The sequence below is a fragment of the Mus caroli genome, chromosome 6, assembly GCF_900094665.2.
Source record: "Mus caroli chromosome 6, CAROLI_EIJ_v1.1, whole genome shotgun sequence".
NCBI classification, from domain to species: domain Eukaryota; kingdom Metazoa; phylum Chordata; class Mammalia; order Rodentia; family Muridae; genus Mus; species Mus caroli.
In genome coordinates, this window is record NC_034575.1 from 8448207 (window position 1) to 8472616 (window position 24410).

The window sequence follows — 24410 nt, forward strand, 5'->3', positions numbered from 1 at the left end:
AAGGAAAGAGAGAGAGAGAGAGAGAGAGAGAGAGAGAGAGAGAGAGAGAGAGAGAGAGAGAGAGAAGTGTGGCAGTGACCAACAGTTTTACAGAGACAGGTTGCAGACAGAACAAGCTAGATGTAGGTGAAGACAGAACAAGCCAGAGAATGAGAATGTAGGATTAAATTTTGTAGGAAATGGATAGGATATGCATTAGAGGAGGAATAGATTAACACAAAGACCTTTTGAAAAAGTCATGTAGTAACCAAGTAATATAGCATTCTCCAAAATTATATGTATATTCATATATAAAAAGAATTTGGGGGCTATAGAGATAGATAGCTTAGTGCTTAAGAGCATATCTGCTCTTCCAGAGGTCCTGAGTTCAATTCCCAGGAACCACATGGTGGCTCACAACCATCTGTAATGGGATCTGATGCACTCTTCTGGTGTGTCTGAAGAGAACAATATATAAATTCACAATAAATAAATTGAAGAGAACAATAAATAAACTCACACTAAATAAATAAATATTTAAAATAATTAGATACCACATGTTACTTCAAAACACACACACACACACACAAATCCCAGTTACAGTAATGTGTTATTTCTTTAAAAGTTGTTGACTAGTGAGTTCCATAGACTTCCAAATGTTACAGGCTATTATGAATGCTTTTGGGTATCACGCAGAACTTGATGGTAAAATTCATTATATAATTGAGTCATAGAACATGGAATATTCTAAGCTTATATCAACCTGGAAGCTTTGGCCCTACTTAAATTTTTATAGTACTAGGAGGTACTATGCACAGTACCCAACGAGAAATAGTAAGCATTTATCTTACCTATCTGAGAACCCTGAAACTAAAATAATGACTAGCCTTACAAGACATATCTGCTGGTTCCGTTGTGGCATGGATATGACGGAAGCACCCAACCACTTTCTGATTGGATTCAGGTCTACACCACAAAAGTAATCCCATACTTGGCAAGTCACCAGGCCTAGCAATTTATAGCAATGGAGAACCTAGGTCTTAGGGAAGAACCTGAAACTATTATTCTGCTGAGTGGACATAATATTAAAAAAAAATCCTAATGACTTATCATTACACCCGCAGAATAACGAATCTCTAAACTTTCAACAGAGAAGCTTCCACAGAGGATAGTTGTTGACAAAAAGACTCACAACAAGTGGAAGTACAGAAAAGGAGACTGCACTATACTGAGTCCTACATAAGTTATCTGTACCACATTCCGCTTTCCCCAGCTCACAGATCTCTGTGATACAGGAGCCAGCGTTAGTGAATGACTACAAAGATACAATATTTTCCAAACACAACATGACAACTGCTCAGATAAACTTATGGTAGTTTTGGAAGAAGACATGAGACTTACAAAACTGCCTTAATTGGTGGGTGTTATAAACAGGTCATATCAATATCACATACCTTTTTTGCCTTGCTGGTCATTACAGTTTTCATAAGTACATGGTCCCCAGGCTGACCAAGGTGAAACCTCACATTCAATTGGACAAGGAACGTGGCACAACTGTGTGGTGTTAGGAACAGGGCCAGAGCATAATTTTGAGTCCACAGGTTTTGAAGCTGTTTTGAGAAAAATAAAGATATTGCTTAAGAATTTGACAAAAACAGATGTTATGGTTAATAACATGATTCTCATGTGTGCTCAGAGAAGAGAATGTGTTACCAAATCATTAGCCCAAGATTTCTTTGCTACATTCTAAGAACAAAAGAAAGAGTAACACATCATCAAATAAAACTGGACTAGAAGTCTGATGAAGTGCTTGGGCCATGGAGTTAGGAATTTACTAGCAAAATAATCTTAATTAGCAAAATAATCTTTTAGATGTATCCTAAACATCTACATTCAAATTCTAAACAGAGTACTTTTTAGAGCATTGAGCGTGGCAGGAAGAAGTACACACCTTTACTAAACAAGCAAAAAGAGCCATTGAGTGGCTTGTGTAGAACAAAATCCTGTCTACTTTGCTCTACTGGTTTGAGAAATATTATTTGGATACATGGGAAAAGATGATCAAATGGTGTGACCTTTGACTTCCAGGTTCAAGAAAAATCCAATGATGCTCAGATATTTTGCCCAGCCTATTACCTGAATATCTGTAAATCTAAGAGCTGCTAAGGAACTCAACTTACAGTTTTGCGCTTACTTATAAGTTGGTCAATAAAGTATGAGTTGTTTGTCCTTTGGACTGTTTATTTTTTTCTATGTTTTTGATGATTACTGATTATTTTTTGTACACACATATATTTGATAGTTAATGTGAAAATATATTTATGAATATATATATATATATGTATGTATAGATAGGTATATAGATAGATAGATACTGTATACTGTTTAGGATGAATAAGCCAGGAAGCTATATAAGCTCTGTGGACAGAAGAATATTATTCCTGTACTTATTATCTATCATCTATTCCTCTATCACTGACTGCTTACCATTAGTAGCTAGAATTGCCTTTGTTTAAAAATATTTTGGCTATATCTTTCTTTTAAACAATAACTCTGAGAATTTGGCTAGCTCAGATTTGTTGACTAAAGAATTTAAATAAGACGTGCTGTGTATTTTTTCATTTTTGTAGAGAAATACCATTAGTTTCTAATTATGTATGATTGCATCTAGATACACATATAGGACTAAAGTAATTTAAGCTATGTATCTTTTAAATAAAATCACTGAAAATGGACATGTATTGTTAAAGCTCTACAACAGGTTGTAACTGCTTGTGTGCCACTGAAGTTTCTGTATACATGAAGTCATCTAATGGAAATTAGTTCTGAAGGCTATGCGACTCTTCTTATGACTACACTAGATGTTCAGAAAAATATCTTCCAGTAGTACTTATACTTCCATTCCCTACACACACCACCATGGAAATAATTGAGAGGCACCTAAACTTTGGTTAGTATAAAGCACAGCAAGGATTTTTGCTCAACTCTAGACATGTTGTAAATGTATTTGAACACCAGCCAAAGCTCGTCAAAAGAATGATAGATTTTCTTACTTTCTAACAGGGAAGGTACTTGCATATCAGTGAGAGAAAGCACAGAAATAAGTGTTCCATTTCTCAGAATATAAAAATTCTAGACAGTAATGATGCATATTTTGCAGAAAAGTGTATGTTATGAAGTTGATTTCACTGAAAGTTAAAACAAATGAAAACTCTCATTTGAAAATCTTTCACATTGAAAAATTTTAAACTAGACCTATTACTTCACAGAGACCTGAACAGCTTATCCATCGTCCTCCTTAAAGTCACAGAGAAAAAAAAAAAACCAATGAAACCTTAGCACTATTAAATAATTTTGAAAATACTAGATTCTAAAGATGAAGTGTACTCGTCATATAATTTTGAGAAAAACTAGTCTAAGAAATTTATTTTATATAAAACTTGATAACTTTAAAGATGTTAAAAATTGCATTATTTTTGATATTATAATTATATCATTTTCTTCCCTCTGACCTGTCCCATAAGCTTCTCCTTGCTCTCTTTCAATTGCATGGTCTCTTTATATCTCTGTCTCTATCATCTCTATCTCTATCCTGCTAAATCTATATAGTATATTTCTATATATATAATGTTACACACACATACAAGTATGTATGTATTATGAATGTATGTATGTTTTTAGGGCTGATTGTACTGAGTAACCAATCGATATGTTCTTTCTTAGACAGCCTATTTCTCCAGATTCCAGCATTCCTTAATTGACTGTAGTTCACTGTCTAGAGTTGAGACCTCCTGAGCTTTCTCTGTCCACATTAACATGTCTATTTGGTGTTGTCTTTGTTCATCTCATGTTTAGGAAGTCATGTTGGTAAGATTTTTATGGCTTCTGGCATTCCTAGGAGACACACATTTACAAACTCCTTGTTTCTCTGGCACTTTCATTCTTCCCACTGTACGTTATTAGGTTAAATCCCTGTGTGTCCACTTCTCTTTCATATTGTCAGAAGTTTAATTTTAGTTTGGATGTATTGCACGCATATTAAAACCTTGTTCACAGAAATCCTGGGCCTTTAGAAGAGAAATGATGAATAGGGCGTTAGACTGTATTGTCAATGTGAAATACTCTTAATTCTTGCTCAATGATAAGTCACCCATATCAGCCCTAAGATAATATATATTAACTAACTGACTTCTATTTGATAGACATCATTTTCCAAAAGGACACATGCTCATTAATTAAAGAGAATGAAAGAATGTTGTTTGTGTACACTTCTAGTTCTTCATTGATTTTTATTTTATGCTCTCTTATAAACATATTGTGTATTGATTAATATAAATCTCAAGTATTACTTGAGCTTCTTAAAAAAATACTAATTTTACCATTGCAGTTTTCCAATGATTTGTATAGGTCTTTATTAAATGACATAGTGTCTTATGCTGGTTTCATATTGTCTAATAGTGAGATTTGGATTTCAGACTGAACAATTATCACTACTGCAACTTTATCACTTAGGTTTTGTCTGTAGCATGATTCAGGAAAAAATATATCTAATACATTTTAGGTATTATTGTTGAGTTCTTAAAACGTTTTTTTGTCATACAAGTTAAACAAAATTAACTGTACAGGCTTCATGAGCTTATGGTGGCTGGATTTCTAGGGGATACCTAAACAAACGTAAAACACACAATGAGACTCATTCACATTTGTAGGTTTAAAATATTTGGGGGCTTTGTATATGCAGAGCACTTTAAGTGAAAATATATCATAGCAAGCAATAAAGGGGAGACTTCTATTTCCATTCAAAGGTCAATATGATTTGCAAATTAAATATTTTATTTTAATAGTTATATCTGGTACCTATTATATCTACTTTACTATGGTGAGATGTGATAAACTCTTACAGAATATTGACATTGGCTGTTACAGGAGAGTGTGAGTTTGAAAATTATGCCTGTCCCACACATCTAATCTGGCTTCTTTATTCAGTACCTTGGTCTAGTTCTTTTTTTGTTTGTTTTGTTTTGTTGTTGTTGTTGTTGTTTGCATTACTCCCATTTAAATCTCTGGCCATGACCCCATGGCCCATCCACCACTTATGAACTTTTCCTGCACCATAACCCTCTATCACTTTCTGCATATCTTTTGGCAGCATCTAGACAAGTAACTCCACCTAATAACCTCTACTTACTTTACTTGAACTCTAAGATGCATTCTGAGTTTCATATCCAGTCCAGTGGCCTAGTCTGGACAGCTTTGTTTGTGCTCAACCTCCAGCCTCTAGCTAGGACCCATGCTCCCACAACCTACAGAAACATTTTATACTACATACATCTACATGCAGAAACATGTATGCTACATATATACTCCCAAACCAAGTCCTGAATATTTTGTGACTGGAACTAAGTAGGTAAGGTTGCCTGATCATTCTCTTCATGTATACTTCCCAACATCCAAATCTACTACCAAAATACAGACCAATATTTTCTCCTACAAACCTAGTAGTCCTAAAGAAATGTCTGGTGGACAGATGGGGACACAAACCCACCTTCAAAATATTTGACCCAGAATTGTTCTTTTCTAAAAGAAATGCAGGGACAAACATGGATCAGACTGAAGGAAAGGCCATCCAGTGACTGGCCAAATTGGGATACATTCCATAGGCAGAAACAAAACACCAATACTATTACTGATGCTACACTGTGCTTGCAGACAGAAGCCTAACATGGCTGCCCTCTGAGAGGGTCTACCAGCAGCTGACTGAGACAGATGCAGATACTTACACCCAACCAGTGGACTGAGCTTGGGGACCAATAAGGAAGAGTTAGGAAAAGGATTGAAAGACCTGAAGGGGATGGCAACCTCATAGAAACACCAACAGTGACAACTAACTGGGACACCTGGGAGCTCCCAGAGACTAGGCTTCCAATCAAAGAGCATACATAGGCTGGTCTGAGGCACCCAGCACATATGTAGCAGAGTATTTTCTTGCCTGACCTCAGTGGGAGAGCATGAGTGCCTAATCCTGTAGAGACTGGATGTCCCAGGAAATGGGGTTGCCTCTCAGAGGCAAAGGGGATGGGGATGTGGTGAAGAACTCTGGGAGAGGGTACTGGAAGCCAGGGATGACATTTGGTATGTAAATAAAAAATTTAAATATTATATTAAAAAAAACTACCTAAAATTAAAAAAAAAAAAGGTATGAAGGAGAGGAATGTGAGGGAAGTGTGGACCCCATGAAAAGAGCAAGCCTTTGATTTCTAGGAATAAATGAAAGAGAAGAATCCTAGGTCAATGGCACAAAGAAGATCTTTAGCAAAATTAAAGAAGACTTACCTAAACAAAGAAAAGATACAGCTATATAAACACAAAGAAGCACACACTACACCGAATGAAAAATAGCAGAAAGGAAACTTTCTACAGCATAATACCATAGTTAAAACTCAAAGTACACAGAATAAAGAAAGAGTATTGAAAGCTGAAAAAGAAACACACACACACAAACACACACACACTCACACACAAACACACACACACGCATGTGTGCACAGGAAACTTCATTAAAATAACAGTTTATTTCTCAATGCAAACTCTGAAATCCAGAAGAGCCTGGAAGAATCCATTCCAAGTTATAAAAGAACACAATTGCTGATCCAGAAAAATGATCTGCCATCATTGAAGAAGATAGAAAGCTTACCATGATAAAACATTGATATCCAGCATACCCTACCAACCAATCTAAATATAGTGCAGGAAGCAATACTCAGGGCTGTAGAGAGGAACAGATAAAGAAGCCAAAAAGCTATAATTACGGAAATGTGAAGTACCACTGAGAACAAAAACAATAATAACAAAGACATAATAACTGTAATCAACAGCCATCTTTCAATAATATCTTTAAATTTAGTTGCCTCAATTCTTCAGTCAAAAGATACAGGCTGCATGAATGGATCAAGAAACAAATTTCATGTATCAATTAGCCTTGATTTTCATTCAAGCCATCTGTGGTGGACCAAAGACTCCTCTTTGGAGAGTGTTCTTGCTGCTAGGATACCCTCTTGAATACTGTTGAGATCACAAATCAAGTGAGGAGTTTGTAAATGTTTCCCATTTACTTACTTCATCAGAGTACTTAATACTAGGTATTTATTTGAGTGTTACTCTCTTAGGAATTACCAAGTTTTTATTTTTATTTTTTGTTTGTTTGTTTGGTTTGGTTTTGGTTTTGGCTTTTGGAGACAGGGTTTCTCTGTGTAGCCCTGGCTGTCCTGGAACTCACTCGGTAGACCAGGCTGGCCTCAAACTCAGAAATCCACCTGCCTCTGCCTCCCAAGTGCTGGGATTAAAGGTGTGTGCCACCACTGCCCGGCCTCTTTTCTTGTCTTTATCAGCTGTAGATTCTAGTTTTAATGTCACAGTTATGGAAGAGAAGAGACTGAGAATGCTTGACAAAGAAGCTGGCATAGCCGAGAATAACATAACTAAGAATGTTATTTTATTTTATTTATTGATTGGGTTTTCAAGACAAAGTCACATACTATATCACAAGCCAGCCTGGATGAACTTGAACTCTGGGAACGTTCTGCTTTAACATTTGGATCTCTTCTATCGTAGGTTCTCAGCAGGGAGAGGAGGACTTCTGAGGCAGTGGACTTTGGAAGAGCACAACCATGTTACTGCTGCTCTGCTACCACAATGCCACAGCAGAAGAGTGACCTCCCAAACTGTCAGAGGGAGAGCATCCAAGTTAGGACTCCTTGGTAACCTTGGCTTCAGCCTTCACTGTCACACTAGAAGGCTAGATGAAACTGGTCTTTCCCTATGTCTCACAGACTCTTCAGTCTTACAGGAGTTGTCCTTTGCCTTGGTCTGTCCAATTCTTTTTGTTTCTTTTTTATTAGGTATTTTCCTCATTTACATTTCCAATGCTATCCCAAAAGTCCCCCATACCCTCACCCCCCCATCCCCCTACCCACCCACTCCCACTTTTTGGCCCTGGCGTTCCCCTGTACTGGGGCATATAAAGTTTGCATGTCCAATGGGCCTCTCTTTCCAGTGATGGCTGACTAGGCCATCTTTTGGTACATATGCAGCTAGAGTCAAGAGCTCCGGGGTACTGGTTAGTTCATAATGTTCCACCTATAGGTTTGCAGATCCCTTTAGCTCCTTGGGTACTTTCTCTAGCTCCTCCATTGGGGTTCCTCTGATCCATCCAATAGCTGACTGTAAGCATCCACTTATGTGTTTGCTAGGCCTTAGCATAGTCTCACAAGAGATATGTCTCCAAGGGCCCAGCCTCTGGCTGACCTATTTCTTTACTTCAAGTACCCATGGGGTGTTTTCTCCTATTTCTGTTGGTCGTGTTAGGAAAATCCAATACAAGGCCACAGCAAGTAACCACGGTCATGTTCTGATTCATAAGACAGAAAAGTACAATACACTTAAGTACTTATAAAAACAAAAGCAGGTATGTTTTTCCTCACTGACCCTGTTTCATAAAAGAATACTTATAAGCATGGGCTTTTCAAAATACACATCTCTACAGCGATGCCAATCATTGTTAGTATTTAAACCTCAAACATTCTCTCAGCAGCTTGTTGAGGGCCTCCAAGTCCTACTACACAGATGCACCATCTGTTGCTGCTCTGAAAATATAATTTTTCCTGCTTTTGCCTCTTTTAAACAGGACACAATCTAGAACAGCGCATATAAAAAATCCCACTGAAATCTTTCAACACTTCCTATTTTCTCAAATTTCCACCTATAATGGCCGTAACTGAGAGCAAGGTGTTAATAGATACTTTAAATTAAAATAATCAGGTCACAACATGCATGTTATCCACAAAATGACAGAGCATTAGCATTTAGAATTTTGATGAAGTACAATCTTCTTAAAGTGAGTGTTGGAAAGAAATTAATACCCAGTCAAACAAGATCTTCAACCAGCGTGGCACACTGATCGATCTACCTTACATGCAGCTACTGAAATGACAGTGTATTTTAGTCTGCTGGGGCTTCAAGAACAAACTTCTACAAATGGAATGACTTACAAAACAATGTGGCATGTGACTGTACTTAAAATGATGCTCTGTTGGTTGGCAGAGTGTCAGTAGTGGAGGACAGAGATACAGACAGGTATATTTGTTAAAAGTCTTCCCAACATGGGATAAGTGGCTTAATTCCAAGGCTAATAGTAGCATAGAACAAAGATAGCATGTAGAGGTGAGAGGATTTGCTTAGCAATTGTGATAGAGATGAGACAAGAACATCACCAGAGGTTTTTGTTCAAATATCTCACACATAGATGACTGTCACTGGGTAATTTCTGCCTGCACTTGACTACCTACACTGAAGTGAGTCTATATGCCATACCTCTTTTCAGTATGTCAGTGGGCTTTGCTCTATACCACAGTTAATATAGCAATCCTACTGGATTCCTGTTTGGCTTTTGCTATACCTTCATTTAATCCATCCCTCCACCCCTTCAGTAGCTTGCAACTGAACTGGCATTTGGATTCAAATACATTTCACATTTCAGCAACAGAAAACCCCATGCTCCCATGTTCCTCATTTGCTAGCCTGCAGCATGAGGAGTGCTAATGTTTACTTCTTCCACAACTGGATTTGTCAAATCTATGCACAGGCTCCTTCAAAAAAAATTGCAGTAAAACACTACAGTCATCTCAATTCTAATATGCATTTCTTGAAAATAAATACCACATGTTGCAGAGACAATGCATCTCATGGTAGTATAGCTTTTGGAAATGCGAGAAAATCAGGAGACACGGTCATGATTCTGATGATCCATGGCTCAAGTTTGCAATGGTAGTTTTTCAATTGTTAGTACTCGAGGCAACTGTTGGGTAGCAGCAGTAAAGGAAGAAGTATACTCCTAGGAATCAGAGTCCAAAAACACAGGTTCCCTCTTGCTGGATGAAAACCCCATGATCTAGGGACGCAGACTTTGAAAATGCTCTTCAGATGATCCCCACACAGTAATACTCAGACTGTTCTTTCAAAACAGCCTGAGAATTGCAGCTAAATTGAGCCACAGGTTGCCATAAAGCTCCATGCGACTACATCTTAACCTATCAGAAAATAACCAGACACACTCCAGAGCAGCCATATGCATACCAGTGAAAAACCGCTTACCATTCATTGTCTTTGGCTACAAGACTCCAAAGATAGTTCCCTAAGGGGTATATTACTTCTTTTTATTGGTGAAAGATTTATAGATTTTTTTTTGGATTCCTAATCCCCATTTTTATTTACTGCAGTATATAAACTGAGTTCCTTGGATGTATAGTGTATTCAGCCTAATACAACTGCTTGGAGGAATGATGTTGGAAATTCTAAACCATTTATCCCAGCAGAGCTCACAGCTTGCCAGAAATCTTCCTAAGGACAATCCCTGCTACCCTTCTTTGTTTGCTGGTACAACCTCGTTTCAGGCAAAAATTAAAAATAAATATAGCCTACTGAGGAACGGGAGGAAGGAAAGAAAGCTCCCTAAACCCTCGTTCATGATTATCCCTAAGAACTAGCTCTAGCTGTGTTGGCTTTTACGTGTCTCCAGTCCTAAGTCTCCCTGTAAAGGCCGTAAGTCACAATACTCCAGGAAGAAATTGCATTGTTCTGAGAATCCCTGGATGGCACTTCCTGTGACACAGTCATTCTTGCTGTACATTGAATCAGCTGGAGATGTTTTAAAACTACTGATGCCCAAATTCCTCTCTTCGACATACTGTTTAGGGTAATGGTTTAGAATGAGGCCTGAATAGCAGGACTTTTAAGAGCTTTCCACGTGATTGAAATGAACATGGAAATTACCAAGCATTGCTCTGTTCCGACCCTTTTATCACAACTACTGCACAGAGTCTGAACCTGGCTCATTTGGGGCCTGTTTTATTATCTTCTTTTCCTTTCTCAAATTATTACTCTTGCTGATTTTTAAAGTGTCCTTGTTTTAATCCATTTCTGTTGAAGCAATCTATTATAACTTATCAATAGTCTCTACGTTTTATTGTGAAAATTTTTACCTTTTAAAAATAGCTCTGTGCTTTTCATGTTAGTATTTCAGTTGACATCAAGCCTGTTATCTCACCTGTTCTTTGACCATTGTTTTTCTTTTTTTGTTGTTGTTGTAATGATAGAACACAAACACACACACACACACACACACACACACACTATCTTTACTATTGGGGATTTAACCTGGGATCTTGCATACTCCAGAAAGACACTGTACACCAAGGAACATTTTTGGCCTTTGGCTTAACTTTTAAGTTTTGAGACAGGGCCTCCCTAAATTGCCCTGGCTTGTGCTAGTCTTACTCTATAAACCTGGAAGGTTTTCAACTTGCAATTCTTCTGCTGCAGCAGGCTTGTTTTACCGTAATATTTAAGCATCATACTTATTTCTTCAACTCCTTTGCTCTAAAACTTCATTTGCAATTTGACAACTTTCATCTTAGTCTCTATTACTATTGTTGTTATTATCATCATCATTATATATTTTAAGTTCAGTGTTTCCATGGATTTAAAATTGCTTCTCCTTTGACAATAAAAATGAGAGTATCTGTGTCATGAGAGGGGTGAGCACCCTCAGCTTTTAGACCTCCCACTTATTCCCAAAGCAATTCTGGGAGTTTTCAAATATCGCACAGAGAAACAGAATGGCTGTGCTTTCTAGTGTCTCCTGTCACTCAAAGTGAAAATGACAGCCTCATATTTACATATCCATTACACTTGCATGTCAGCATAGTGATTCTCCGGGGGTACGGGACAGAGTAGACTGGTGATTTAGGCCTCTGGTCTTGCCTTACTAAGGAATCAGGTAGTATACAATGTGAGAAGAATACCTGAGAATAATTGAGAGGTACATCCTTAACCAGAGGTCTGGTATCAAAAGAATTTAGCAAATTTTTATTTTGTGATCATCTCTGAGCTCATTCTTGGAATCCTCATAGGACACTCTTCAGGATGGGTTTTCTCAGCTTGTTTCTCTGGTCAGGGAATTATTCTACAATGGGCTCAGCTGCACTGCAGATGGGAAGACACATTAATTTATCAGGACTTAGGTCTGACCACCTGGCTCCAAACAAATTTGAGGAGCTACTAATATAAAATGGAAAGTGAGTTTCTCCACAAGACTATATGATTTAGTTCTGCCAGATGAAGCTCTCTGCAACAGCAGAGATGGGGGAGGTTAGAGACCCTTAAGAAATGAGTAATATTCTGAGCAGAATAGAGAACTTGAGCCCTACAATCTTACTTTTCTAGGCTCAGCTCTCACAGTGAACACGGCTTTCCTCCAACAGAGATACTTCTAAACTGTGTCTAGCATTCCTGCTGAAGGATAATGTACTCTCAATCATTGGCTTTACCTGATATTTAAAGGAGGACTTGGTGTATGTCAGACATGATTCCCACTGCAGGACATAGATTCTTTCACTTAAAATTTCACTGATTTTTTTTCATAGAAAAATGTAATAAACCATCTAAGATCACATGATTGACACATTCTATTTTCACTCTGTACTCTTAAGTGCTTCACAACAAATGCTTTTAGCTGCCATTTCTTTCAAGAAGTCAGCTTGCCATACTCTATAATAAAAAAGTATTTTCAGTGGATAGAGAATTCTGACTCACTCTCTCTCTCTCTCTCTCTCTCTTTCTCTCTCTGATTGTCCATTGTTTCAAGGTTCACATTTTCTCTGACAAAACTTCAACCTTCATTTGTTATCTCCATTCGCATGTATGAATTGCACTTGAATTTTTCCTTTTTCTGTTACTAGACTGCTCTACAATAAACTTCATTATTGTGTGCTTTAGTATGCTTCCTTCTTGAGAAATGCTGAGATTCATAGATCTGTAAGCTGATTTTTTTCTCACAAATTTAATAAATTTTGAATGCTATTTATTCCAACATGTTTTCTGCCAGACCAGTCTCCCTATAAAATATCACGACCACACTTTCCACATTGTTATATCACACAAGTTACAGACTGTCTTTTTTTTTTGTCCCCTTCACTATCATGTCTTTCTTTCCTATAGATCTGATTGATTCTATTTCTCTATCTTCAAGATCAATAATTCTTTTGTTTATTCAAACATGGTAATTTCTAGTTTCTTTCACATCACCTAGATTTATATTTGTTTTTCCAAATCCAGTCCTTAAGCCTACTCTGTGTTTGTCTGTTAGAGAGTTGGATGGAGCATCACGAATGTTCACGTTCCTAAGTGGATCCTCACCTCCATGTAGCCATTCTTCAAGATGACTTTTCTGAGACAGGCTTTCAGCAGTTGTTTCTGAAGGTCCTTGTTTACTTGTTCTAGTGTCTGCGTCATTTCAGTGTTTTATTGATGTTGTTTTTTGGTTTGGATAGGAAGTGTTTTGCCTTTATAAGGCTTTATATTAAGTTTCTTTGCACACTAAATTACTGGAAGAAACTAATGATTCTCTCAAGGCCAAGCTCATTCATATTAGGCCTAGTGTCCTTCAAACTTGAACTTAACTGAGACAGTATGGTCCTTCCCTTTAACCCGAGGAACTCAGCAAGTATCCTCTAAGTGCTTAGTTTTGCAGACAAAGGTCGCCACCATTGTGCCTCAAGGATTTCTTCCTGTATATACACAGCCAGCCACACTTTGACTGAGGACTTATTGAGAGGCATATATAGACAACTGGACCCTGCTTATTCATGTACAAAGCAGTCTCTCCTAGTCTGTGTCCTGTCCTGATATTCCCCCAGCCACTTCAGCAGTGCAGAATTTAGATTTTTTCTTTTTTTACTTCTTTGCCCAACTGATACTGACCCAACACTTTTCTTCTCATCTCTTCTCTGTGGTAGAACCTCCAGGAAAGCACAGATGAAATTGTAAAGCTCTGTTCATAATGTGAACATTACTTGATGCTCACAAATAGCTATTTTTCCATATTTTGTCAAATTTCAGAGTATTTATTGGGATGGTTCCAGTTACATTATTTTGGCAGGAAACAGAAGCCAGAAATATTTGCTGTGCTGATCCTTTTGAATATTTACTGCTAGATTTCATGTTATGTTATTAATTATACATGTTTTTTGTCTCCTGTCTCTATCATTGAAAGCTATTCTGTTAGAATTAATATTAGCTGGTAATCATATTTATTGATACTCTGGCTTTATTTCTGTGTGTTCTTTTTGCTTTAGTAGCCCTATTTTAATCCCCTGTACAATGCACGTGATTATATTCTATTTTCTTATTTATTTGTTTAGAATCTAGTTCCTTCAATTAAAATCATGTGATAGCCAGGCAGTGGTGGCACACACCTTTAATCCCGACACTTGGGAGGCAGAGGCAGGCAGATTTCTGAGTTCCAGGCCAGCCTGGTCTAAAGAGTGAGTTCTAGGACAGCCAGGGCTACACAAAGAAACCCTGTCTCAAAAAACCCAACCAAACAAACAAAATAAATAAATAAATAAATAAAAATCATGTGATGACAGAGAGAATTTTTTTTTGCGTTGTTAACATCTCTGCTTTTAACATGCAGAATAATGCCTATAATGCACAGAGCACTCAACAGCACATGAAGACAAGAGAAGTTGAATACATGAATTAACTGTAATGTTTTGGGACCATCAAAAGCGTAACTTTAAGAGATTCTTGACTTTGAGACTAAATTAGAATTTTTAAAGGCACATATTCTAAAATTAGTATCTAGGGAGGAAGTGTCTCTTTAACATTTCAAATTGGCTAGCTATTAGTGATCCCCAGTCTACAGCACTACAGTTAAAAGGTAGGTTCAGACTTCCTTGGTTGACAATCATGGATATAACTATTAACTCCTCTTATACCTCAACCTTCCATAGCAATAATGATACCTACTTCCTAGGCTTATGGTCTAAGGAGCAAATAATTGTAAACCATGTAGAAGACCATTTCACATAAGATAAGCACTGAGCATCTCTCTTGTCTCCTTCTTCCCTGTCACTATTACATCAAAGAAAATCAAAGGTCCTCAAATCTATGATGTTTGTTACCAGCCCTAGCAAAATTTTAAAACATACCAGGGGAACTCAGAATTAACAATAATGTCATTTCTTAGAAGAGATAAGTTAGTGTTCTTACATGGTCTTCAAGATAAAATGATAAACAAACATATGTTTATGTAACTAAATTAGTTAGTTTTAAGTCTGACTCCTGAACCAATGTTTTTGGATCACAAATGCTAGCTCTAAACATATAATAATGAATGTAAAAAGAATTATTATAATAATTATGAAGTTCACTGTGCCCATGAGATCATAAGAACTAGTTGTGGAGAAAAAGCACCAGTTTCTGGTTTGGGGAAAACCAGAGAGAAAAATTGCCTGTTGGCCTTTATGAAGAGGGCACTGCAAGTATACTGAATTAGTGCCTTGTGCACATCTGACTAGGTAAAGGTGTTTATGTGTCCCTGGACTGATGCATGTGTAGAACAGAGATGGTGATTTATGCAAGCTCGTTTCTTTGTAAAGTCTTAAAACTTTCCTTTGTGACTGCTAGTCCTCTAATTCCATTTGCGGACTATCTTGTATAGTGGAGACCTGTGCATCTATGCCATATCATGTTGATCCCACTTATTTGTTCTCCTTGACTTATACTTTTATGTTAATACAGGAGAGATGCTGTTGAAATTATTTCAAAGGGGCCTTTCTAGTAAAATTAACTGTAGGATATATTACATTAATGCATAAAATCATCAGAAATATATTTTTCAATAAAAATATTTGCTGTAAAGGAACAAAAATAGCATTGAAGACTGAATCTGTATTTTCTATGTATGTGTGTGTCTGTGTGTGTGTGTGTGTTCCTGAATAAGTTTTTAGTCTGTAATTTCATTTCATTCCTGTGCAGGCCAGAAGAGGCATCAGATCACACAGATCTGTAGATACAGGTTGTTGTGAGTCACCTGATACAGGTGCTAGAAACTGAACCCAAATCCCTTGGAAGATCAATAAGCTGTTTTAATCACTGAACCATTTCTCCAGGCCCAGAAACTATTTCTTCTAACAGAGATGAAGGAAAAAAATCAAGCAAAACTTAAGGTTCTAGTTTTTTGTTCAAGCCTTGTATTTTTGTTTTGCTGTTTGTTTTTGAGACTGTAATTTCATTCCATATTTTCATTTTATTTCTTTCCATTTTTCCCTCCAAACTCTCTCATATCATGTTCACAGCCTCATTTGTACTGTTTGTGTATGCTAAAATGTATTTGCGTGTATGTATGCATATATATATATATACATATCTATCTATCAATTTATCTATCTATCTATCTATCTATCTATCTATCTATCTATCTATCTATCTATCTATCTGTATCTCTCTATATATATAATAACAAATTGCTGTGTGGGTCCCTAGGAGGACCAAGTCTTCTGCTCCCAACTTTACTTAGGAAACCACAGCAAATAAAAGTGCAGAGTTGTGGAGCCACGCCCCAATAAAACCATCTACAAAATACTCCTGTACCCAAAGCTTAAGGCAATTGAAGAATCGTGCGCAAAACCATTGCAAGAGCCAAAGAATCAGGAATTTGACTATGAGATTGTGTCTCTTCATAACATCTGAATCTACACCAATAAAGTCTCATAAACATGACATCCAATGTAAGATGAACAAGGTTGGAACAAATGAGCATGACAAACTGGGTGGGAAAACGTCCAAGAGGCTTCACCCCTGCACAAAGAACTAAAGGCAACTGAACTAAGGCACTTTTAGAAGCCAACTCAATTAGAAAGTTCACAAGGCCAGTCTTGTTATGTTTATTTGAGCCAGGATGTCAGAACTTATGGGACTGCTATTTTTAATTTTAAGAATAATCAGTTACCATAATTTTATGTGACTAACAGAAAAAGTTATCTTGATGTGTTTTACTACATCACCTGGTGTGAACTGCTTTCCATGTTAGAGAGTTCACACTAACAGAATTAAACCCCCATTTACTAGTTATGAATTGTGGTTCTTGTTTCCTTATGAGCAATATGAGAAAGGGAGAACAATAATAGTCTTCCATAAAATATGTAGATTCTTTATAGTAGACACTCTTCGTGAGAAGATGACTCAAGTTAGTGGCTTAAGAGTGAGATGAATTCATCATGCAGCATTTACACACAGAGAAAAAGAAATCTTCACTTGATTGTGTGCTTTGCGATGCCGACCGTGCTCCACGTTCCTATATGGAAATGAATACATAATGGGGTGGGGGGGGTGACAAGATTTAAGGATGACTGCCTGAGTAGTTTGAGGCAAAGGAGAAATGTGAAGAGATAGGATATTTAACTAATAGAATAATAAAGGTAAATTCAAATGTTTGACATATGATTCTATAAATTTCTTGAATTAGGTAACAAGTTTATAATACTAATTTTGAGAAAGTCATGAAGAGCTAATTTACTTTATACATTTACAGGGCATCAGATTCACAGAGCAGGAAAATATTTTTGAATAGTTATATTTAGTTATGAAAAAGCTGGCTTTGAGTCTGGGCTCTGTCATTTCTTATTTCATAATGTCAGGGAAAATTGTTTTCTAATTAACCATCTAGTCATATAATTATGGAAAAACACTGTCTACCACAGTGACTTTGCTTTATTTTTTATTATAGATTTTTGGAGGCCAGTAAGAAGTCACTATCTTTTTCATTGAATGAAGCTTTTGTTTTCAAAGTACATTTAATACACATCAAGGAGTTAGAATGTAATGGGTCCAAGTTATTGCATGTAATATATCTAGGAAAAACATTTAAAAGAATTTGTTCCTTTCCAAATATTTCTATTTTTTCACTATAAATTTATGTTAATAATAGTTGAGGTTTACAACTATAATGTTCCCTAGATACAGAGATTTCAGGCCCCCAGGATTCTGTGTGATGGAATGTGTGGGTTAAAGGTGAAGATAATCTTTCAGAGCAACTAAATAATCCAATTACAAACATTTCTTTTATAACCTTTTGGCAATGCTGTGTTCCTTTAACTTCTCAAACAGTGACTCACAAAGGGAGGAAAACTGCAATTATTCTGTCTCCAACGACTACAAAAGTAAAATTAGCCATATTTCCTTTTTGCTTTATAATAATAAAGTGAAAGCTTTCGGAAAGTCTATACTTTCCCAAGAAAGGAGTAATTTTATATATAATGTAAGCATATGTCAACATGGCTCTCTGCACAATGCATCTGCCCCTGGGTTGCTCAAGGCCAACGTACAATTACTGTTTTATTTTATGCAAAGATTTGGAGCAAAACTCTTATTTTAAAAATTTCTCTCCTATTCTCAACTAAACCAGATAAGCAAACATATAAATGAAAAATAATATTTATTTGCTATGTACTAAAAATCACATCCTGATGGTAGACCTCAAATGTGTTATAACATTGAGTCTTGTCAGAGGAAAGAGAAACAAAGGAAGGAATGGCCAGTGGGTCAAATAGATTGTTTCAAGATGATATTCTGTAAACCAGATGTCCAGTAAGTCCACATGCTCTAACTGAAGAAGCTCTCCACCTTTCTTAAACCCATTTCCAATGACAGAAGAGTGAAAGCACCCAGGCATTGATGGAGAAGTATGGGTTATAATAAAGAAGTTTAATGGAGAGAGAAAGCACTATGCAGTCTCTTAGAAGCTTAACATCTTAAGAGTTTGAAATGAATATCCATGAAGTAATTGTAAAAGAATGTAATTAAATATAGCGAAATAATATTTTTTGCAGAACCATAAGAAGGTTATGGACTTTGAATAAAAGAAGATGATTGAAGACCATATCGTTACTTAAAGTGGGACTCAATAGTTAAACAACCAGGAAAGTGGCTGAAGGCATTTTAAATGATGAAAGAATAATAGATGTAATCTGTCTGTGTTGCAGGGACCTTACCTTCAAGAGACACTATGTTCTTTCTTGTGGGTATGAACAGAATAGATTCTTACACTGAGGCTATGCAGCTTTGTTGAGTACAAAGATATAAAATGATAAAAAAGCACATCAACTGCATATTATAAAATACGTTAATACTTAAAAGTCATGCATTGTCTTCAATATTTTGTTTTTAATTAATAAAACTGACAATATCATACTTGTATCCAGTACACTGTGTCAACACATACATTTTAAAAATGACTCTGTGTAATAGAATACTGGGCTCCAGACTAATAATATTATAATATGGATTCTTGCATTTTGAATAGGGCTTTCTGTGTGTGTGCAATAAATGGTGAAACCTTTCCAAGATGAATCTGTTGTCATGGCTTCCTCTCCCCATTGCTATTCTCCCCAGTTTATTTCCCTTTTTATTGCCCATTGCTTTTAGAAGGAATAAATATTAATGAGTTCCACAATGTAGTTTGTACTCCTCGGTTAACACTGGAGAGAGTACCTACTCCCTATTGAGTAATCATTAGCAAGGCAGCGAACAGCTAGTGCCAGCCACAAGCCATTTCTTTTACATCCTTACATAGCAGGAGTGTGCCTCTGAAAGAAATGCTATTCATTCTCCAGTGCACATCCCTGAGAGCTAGTTTCAGGAATCCTTCTGGTGCTATCAGTCATCTACAGCAGACTCCACAAAATAATGCTTAAGGGTTACAAAAGGAATACAAAGCAGAGCCAGTTGATCAAGTCATGGGAGGAGAAATTTGATCCTCTATCTTTCTGCTCTTAATGAAAGGTCCTGTGCTAACAGCTGTGGATTCTTACCATCTCAGGAAATAGGGCCGATGTACAATGAAATAATATTGTCATCCCCAAACTTCCTGGCAAGATATATTGGATTTTTATAGAGGACCAGCCAAGTAACGTAAAACAGGACTCTGTGAGTACAGATTAGACAACTTCACCTCTGAAAACAATCAGTGGGCTCTTTCCATCCCTGCTTTCTCCCTGGTATTATTGTAAGAAGTATAGGATAAAGGCTTTTCTGGACATATGCCCTTAACCTCTGTTTCTCAGCTTAGAACAGTGATTCTGTTTGTCCATGTACAAAGGCCGCTAGCAGTGTTAGAATTAAAGCAAGATTAATTGAGACACATATAAGAAGTTAAGGTTAGGGGACATTCATGTGCTGGGTCTCACCAACTCTGTTAGTAAATCCTGAGTGGCTTCAGGCATTGTTTTCTTAAAGAACCAGAAAACCATAAACATTCTATCAGCTTTGGAACTCGGTCCTCAGTTCTCCTCTGGAGTCTCAATTCTTCACAATGCTTAGCAACTAGTTTTCAAGAGGTGAATCATTATTATGGTTTCCATAATCCAACACACAAAAATGGTCACTGGACAATATCAGGGAATTGCATTTTCTTAAAATATTCAGGTGGTTCTTTAATGATACATTGAGGTCATAAGCTTTTGAGAAAATCAGTTATCTGGTAAATAAGTATATGGGTGAAAATTGATTATTGACTTGATAAGACATAGAATTAGCTCAGAGAGGAGTCTCTGGGTTAGTTTTTTACTTTTATTTTTATTTTTTATTTTTGAGTGTTTTTGTGGATAGTTTACATTCTCTGTGGGGGAGGTGTTTAGATTGAGATATGAAGACCTACCTTAACTCTAGGTGGTACCAAATGTATGGGTCAGGGTTCTATACTGGATGAAAACTAAAAGGCAAATTGCATACCAGCATTCATTTCTCTCTATTTCCTGACCGGATGCAATGTGTTCAGCAGCCTCACACTTCAACTACCATGCCATTCTGACCATGGTGGGCCTCACTTCAAACTTTAAGATAGAATAAATCGCTTCTCCATTGAGTTGTTTCCAGATAGGTATTTTATCACAGTAAAGAAACTCATCTCCATATCTTAACCCAGAAGGGCTCCTGGCTAAAGGAAATGCAGGGACCAAGTGTGGAGCAGAGACTGAAGGAAAGGCCATCCAGAGACTGCCCCATCTGAGGATCCATCCCTTATACAGTCACCAGACCCAGACATTATTGTGGATTCCAAGAAGTGCTTGCTGACAGGAGCCTGTTATAGCTGTTGACTGAAAGGTTCTGCCAGAGCCTGACAGATACAGAGACAGACAGATGCTTACAGCCAACCTTTGGATTTAGCACTCCCAATGTAGGAGTTAGAGAAAGGACTGAAGGAGCTTAAGGGGTTTGCAACCCCATAGGAAGAACAATATCAACCAACCAGACCCCCCAGAGCTCCCAGGGACTAAACTGCCAACAAAAAGTACACATAGAGGGACCCATATCTCTAGCCCCATATGTAGCCAAGGAGGGCATTGTCTAGCGTCAATAGGTGAAGCCCTTGGTCCTGTGAAGACTCAATTCCCTAGCATAGGGGAATGCCAGGGCAGTGGGTTGGGAATGGGTAGGTGGGAGGGGGAGCATCCTCATAGAAGCAGGGGGAGGGTAGATGGGAGAGGTGGTTTGCAGAAGGGAAACCAGGAAAAGGGATAATATTTGAAATGTAAATACATAAAATATCCATTTAAAATGTTTTTAAAAAGAAATAAACTAATATGGACCATCTTTATGATGGTTAAGCTGCAGTATAGCATACCCAGAGGTTACTTGGGTAGACCTAAATGGGCATGTAAATAGAAACTTCCTGTGTCAGCCTCATGAAGGGTAATTTCTGAACTTCAAGTAGAGAAAGCTGCAAATGCAATAGTATCAGGACTTAAGAGTTCTGATGACAAGGTTCAAAGCTGTTTTTGAAAAATTCTATCTTCAACATATCAAACTTTGCTGTGACTGAATATTTGCTCAGATAAAAGAATGCCAAGAAAACTATACCTAAACTGATGATGCACATAGGTGCAGAAAGGTAATACTTGAGAGAACAGACATGGGATGAGTTCAGTGTCAAGTACCCAGTCCCATCTGCTTCTTCCTTGAATAAGCACTCACTTTTTCAATCGAGCAAACAATTAGCAAAGAGCATTAATAAATATGATCATCATCATAAATGTTATAACTATTATTTTTATTGTGAGTAGTAGGGATTTACATTTAGATATTTATAAAGATTGCATTAATTTCACACTGTTGAACATAATGTATTTTTCTAGCTTCTTAACATATCATAAAATTATGAACTAATATGCATTATCCGTTTATCATATTGTTTTCCATAAATCCTGTTAGAGTATCACATGCAACATTGTTCAAGAAGCATGTATAAATAATTATTATTATCTATGATTTTTTGACCAATGGCATTTATATTGTCCATCAGAAAATTGAAGAAAGAAACAGGAATGAGAGAATGGAATAGGTAAGAGATGGTTATAATATTTTGTTGTTTCATTCCTTTTATTCAAAGAGTTAATCATTTGAAAGCACCATTGGACTTACATTTGCAAATATATTATTTTACTCTAGAGATACTGCACAAAATTTTGGGAAATTATGATCAGTAAAGAACATTTTTGATCAAATATCATTTAATTTATATAGTCATTTATTCTTCTAATTATGTTATTTCCTTAGTAGGATAAATCTTTCAGTTGGACTTTCTAAACAAATATAGTATCAATAATCACATTATTAAATACAATGCATTATGTTAGTTCATATACTTTGCAGCAGTTGTAATTATGGCATCAATAATCCAGGATCCCAACCAACAAGTACTTCTCAAATTATTCTAAACAATAGGACACAAAATGATCACTTTCAAACACCCACTTTCTTGCCAAAGTCTCATAAAAAGCATATCAGCAACAAAGAAAAATCACAAATACTTGCTATCTGAATGCCAGCATGTCACACATACATACACACACACACACACACACACAGCACACCACATCTCATCACATCACAATCCAATTGGCTTTACGCAGAAGTTATTGAGATGGTTTGATATACATAATCTGATAATGTTATAAATACTAAAAATGAATGTAAAGGCAAAAATCTCACAAACATTTCAATAGATGCAGAAAAGGACTTTGACAAAAATCCAACACACTTAACAAAAGTCCTAGAGAGAATGGGGTTACAGGAAATATAACGCACCATAATAAAGACTACATATGACAAACATACAAAACCCATCATCTTAAATGAAGAAAAATGTGAAAGAATACCAAGAAGGGGACAGGAATGTCTACTATGCCACTCTTTCAATACTGTACTAGAAGCCTTAGAAAAGTATAAAAACAGCTGAAGGAGATTAAAGAGATACAGACAAGAAAAGAATAGGTCATATTATCCCTATTTGCTAACATAGTAAACATGCTATACAAAACTGAGTCACAGAAATTTTCTAGAAATGATCACCACTTTTAGCAGTGTTAGTATAGGAAATCAACTTATGTACCAATAATAAACATGCTAAGAAAGAGATCACAGAAACACATCTATGTACAGTAGCTGAAAAAAAAATCTAGGAACAAGTGTAATCATGGAGGTGAAAGACCTCTACAATGAAAACTTTAAATCTCTAAAGAAAGATGAGGGAGACACTAGAAGATGAACCGGCCAACCATGTTCATGGATTAGGAGAATGACTGTTGTGAAAAAGATCATCCTACCAAAGGCAATTGACAGATTCAAACTAATGTGTACACCCATGACATTCTTCACAGACAGAAATGTGTGGTCTTGGTTGGTGCACTGTACTGTAGAAGAGTCCTGTGTTGTCTTTAGACATGGCATGTTCTGTGTTCTTTAATGATTTTAACCTTTGCTTTTTTACCCTAGGTAGTACCATTTGTTATATTATTTCCCCAACTTTATTTCCCCACTGAGGACTCCCAATGTGACCATCAACTTGAAAGTAAAACCAGCCTGCCTGCAGGCCTACCACCATGTCTCTTTGGACAGGCTCTTTTTCACAACTTGAGGCTAAGGCTGCCCTATAATGCTGTCATCTCTCTGAAAGGCAAGCTGGGATTCCTGAAGCACTCAGAGCTTTAACCACATTAGATGACACAGCAATGTGTTGTATCATGCTGCTTATCCATCTCATGGCTCCTAAGTCGCCATAATGTATAACCCTCAACCTACACCATTTCCCACCCCAGGACAACCACAGAAAGCATCAGCATAACTTTGCTCATTTGTTCTGGGAATTCCTTAATCTAGGCTTTGCTTCTGTCCTTAAAAGCATTTGAAATAATGCTGTATCTTGGGCGCCTAAGTAGTTTTGAAAAGATGATTTCCAGATAATGTAGTCTGTCATTCTGCTGAAAGTGGAATGGGGGAGCTACTTATAAGAATGTATATTCAGCAAGGTTTTGCTGAAGGGACCCTGACATAGCTGTCTCATATGAGGCTATGCCAGTGCCTGGCAAATACAGAAGTGGATGCTCACAGTCATCTATAAGATGGAACACAGGGCCCCCAATGGAGCAGCTAGAGAAAGCACCCAAGGAGCTGAAGGGGTCTGCAACCCTACAGGTGGAACAACAATAGGAACTAACCACTACCCCCAGGAGCTTGTGTCTCTAGCTGCATATGTA

At 36.9% G+C, this 24410-nt stretch overlaps 1 protein-coding gene across 1 annotated transcript in view; it reads right to left on the reverse strand.

Annotated features, from left to right (window-relative positions):
* The window catches only part of Thsd7a (thrombospondin type 1 domain containing 7A), a 393851-nt gene that overhangs the window by 141169 nt on the left and 228272 nt on the right, over positions 1 to 24410 (reverse strand). The window contains exon 5 of the mRNA XM_021165189.2: positions 1434 to 1589. Coding sequence (XP_021020848.1) covers positions 1434 to 1589 — 156 coding nt within the window. The remainder of the gene's footprint in view (positions 1 to 1433; positions 1590 to 24410) is intronic.